General features: G+C 40.5%; 1 protein-coding gene across 2 annotated transcripts in view; it reads left to right on the top strand.

Moving 5' to 3' along the window:
* The first annotated feature begins 1183 nt into the window (after positions 1-1183).
* The window catches only part of LOC105368946 (sialin-like), a 3980-nt gene continuing 2548 nt past the window's right edge, over positions 1184-2615 (top strand). The window contains exons 1-2 of one of the 2 annotated variants that reach the window (XM_011508134.1): positions 1184-1459; positions 2306-2553. In XM_011508134.1, coding sequence (XP_011506436.1) covers positions 1435-1459; positions 2306-2553 — 273 coding nt within the window. In that variant the 5' untranslated portion in view covers positions 1184-1434. Of the gene's footprint in view, positions 1460-1942; positions 2010-2305; positions 2554-2615 lie in introns of those variants that run through there. The other variant, XM_011508135.1, reaches the window with a different exon arrangement.

Genomic DNA, 2615 nt, shown 5'->3' on the forward strand with positions numbered 1-2615 from the left:
TTACATTTACTTGTATGTCAGTGATTATGAAAGAACAATGTAATTAATTGCAAAATAATTTTATTACATACGCTTATATAACCTACATACGTTTATATGCATTTGATGATATATATATATATATATTATATGGTACAATTGTATGAAATATTTATATCAACAACACTTTTATCGTGAATAATTAATTTTATTGTTGAAATTATGTTGAAGAAAAGAAATACGATTCCAACCGATATTAATAATAATAATTCCGAAACTATATTTTTTAAAGATAAAAAAGTGATATTTAAAAACAATATTGCCCAATTTATATATATATATATATATATATATATATATATATATGTATATACGTACACGCGGGCACGCGTACGTTCGTGCGTAGGCCCATGCGCACGCTCTCACGCACACACAGGCAAAGTTGCGCTCAAGCTCGAACGCACGTGCGCGTGTGCGTGTGCGTGTGTGTATGCACGTATGCACTTATGCATGTAGGCATGCAGGTATATGTATCGCAAGTAAATAGCAGAGGTAATGAATGAAGAATGTCGTGAAATATAAATTATAAAAATAGATTTCGGATTTTACGCTTTTATCAAAAGGCAAGTTGCTAAAGAATAAACGGATGAATGACGGACAGAATCTGCTAGGGAGAGAGAGAGAGAGAAAGAGAGAGAGAGAGAGAGAGAGAGAGAGAGAGCGATAGAATGGGAGGAAGGTATAATAGTGGGGGTAACGAAAGAGTGGGAAACAGAAAAAGATAAAGAGAAACGTGGATAGAGATAGACGGAAAGAGATGCGAGTATTCTAAAGTGTAATATACAGCGGAAAGAACGGACGAACAAGAGGGATGGACTGTTGGAGCGGTGTGGGGAGGGAGGGAGGGTGGTGAGAAAAGCGGGGGGAGGGAGCCAGTTCAAGCTCGTTTTGAAATATTTTATATACCCACATTTATACTTGGGCTTTAAACGTCGCGACGTGACTTCGTCTGCAGCCATGCGCGCGGCAAAACATCGTGAATGCGCTCGCGATGAGAAAAAGTAAAATTTTTCTCAAGATGTGACAAGAACATCGGCAATGTTTGTTCGATTGTGCCTCTCGAATGTACCCCAAGGGTCTTAGCCACAACTAGTGTAACAAGTATCGTTTTCATACAATTTTGGGCGCACGGGGCCTTAGTCAGCTTCAACGGAGAAAAGGTTATAGCGATTAATTACCGAATTTTTGCCGAAATAAACCGACAATTATGGGAGACTCACCGGACACGCAAAGCACGCTTATTGCGTGAATCTCTGTATTATTACGATACATACTGTGCTGTATTATTGTTTATTGTTGGCAATAATTGATCGGTTGACAAAAGCGTTTGTCCCTCAAGAGTCGCAACGCGATTGTACCCGTTTCGATAGGTCAGCTTGAACGAAAAAACTCAACATGTCAAGTCAATGGAAAGAATGCTGTAAGTACATACTACATTTGCGAAAGCATAAATTCTCTCTCTTTCTCTCTCTATACGTACGCACGCACGCACACGCCCGCACACACATATATATAAATTACTGCTCCTTGTAATAAATTTTATTGATACATTTTGTTACAACTATCTAGTACAGAAGGCGAGCATTTATTTTTCGTTAAATATTATTTCAAGACTTGTGGCAACGATATTTTTATACAAGTGCTCGAGTCAATATTTGGCTTTGAATATTTTGTTGTTATCTTCGCGTGTAATATCTTTGTAATTTTCCGCGTTCTACTGCAGCTTCACTATCAAAGCATTCTTAACTGCATTAGTCATCATTGTTTTACACATTATGTGAAAGTAGTTCGTACTCTTAATAACGATTTTATAATGTAAAGGATGCGAAAGGAGGCGAAAAGCGTGCAAAAAAAAAAAAGAAAAAACAAAAAAAGAAAAGGAAAGAAAAAAGTGACGTTTCACGGCCAGTCGTGTAGTGTCGCACGTCGAAGCCTCGTCCCATAACTTACAAAATCCCTCTGCCAACAATGTAATTAAAAACATTATTGAAACTGAAGCAAGATAACGCAAAGATGATTATTACGTAATTCTCCGCGGGCACGCCATTACCCGTAACGATCGCACTCATATTCAATCGAAATTATTCACAATCATTGGACGGGCCGTTTACCTCTTACAAGTCGCATCTATTCGCCCTCGTTATTTCATCTCGGAGCATCAACATCTCGCGTCCCTCCCCCAACCCTCTAACCTTGATCCTATTCTCTTCTCCGAGTCTTCGGACATAAAAATAAGCATAAAATTACTGTTACTCCGCTGTTACAGGCTCCGGTATTTCCCAGCGATGGATCTGCGTTATAATGACCTTCTTCTCGCTCTTCTGCGCGTACACGATTCGGGTCTGCCTATCGATCGCCATCACTGAGATGGCAAAGCCGAACAACGAGACCTTGCTCATCTCGGATGATACCTGCCGACCGGAGCGGGCCCCAGGCTCGGCTTCGTCGGCCAACTCCACGGCGTTCGAGACTGCTCGCGTTGGCGGCACATACGAATGGAGCGAGTATACCCAGGTGATTATGTCCTCCCTCTATTTTTCTCTCCATTCCTCCTCCCATACTCCCCCCCCCCCACC

This window comes from Ceratosolen solmsi, unplaced genomic scaffold, assembly GCF_000503995.2.
Source record: "Ceratosolen solmsi marchali unplaced genomic scaffold, CerSol_1.0 scaffold1, whole genome shotgun sequence".
Classification (NCBI taxonomy): Eukaryota; Metazoa; Arthropoda; class Insecta; order Hymenoptera; family Agaonidae; genus Ceratosolen; species Ceratosolen solmsi.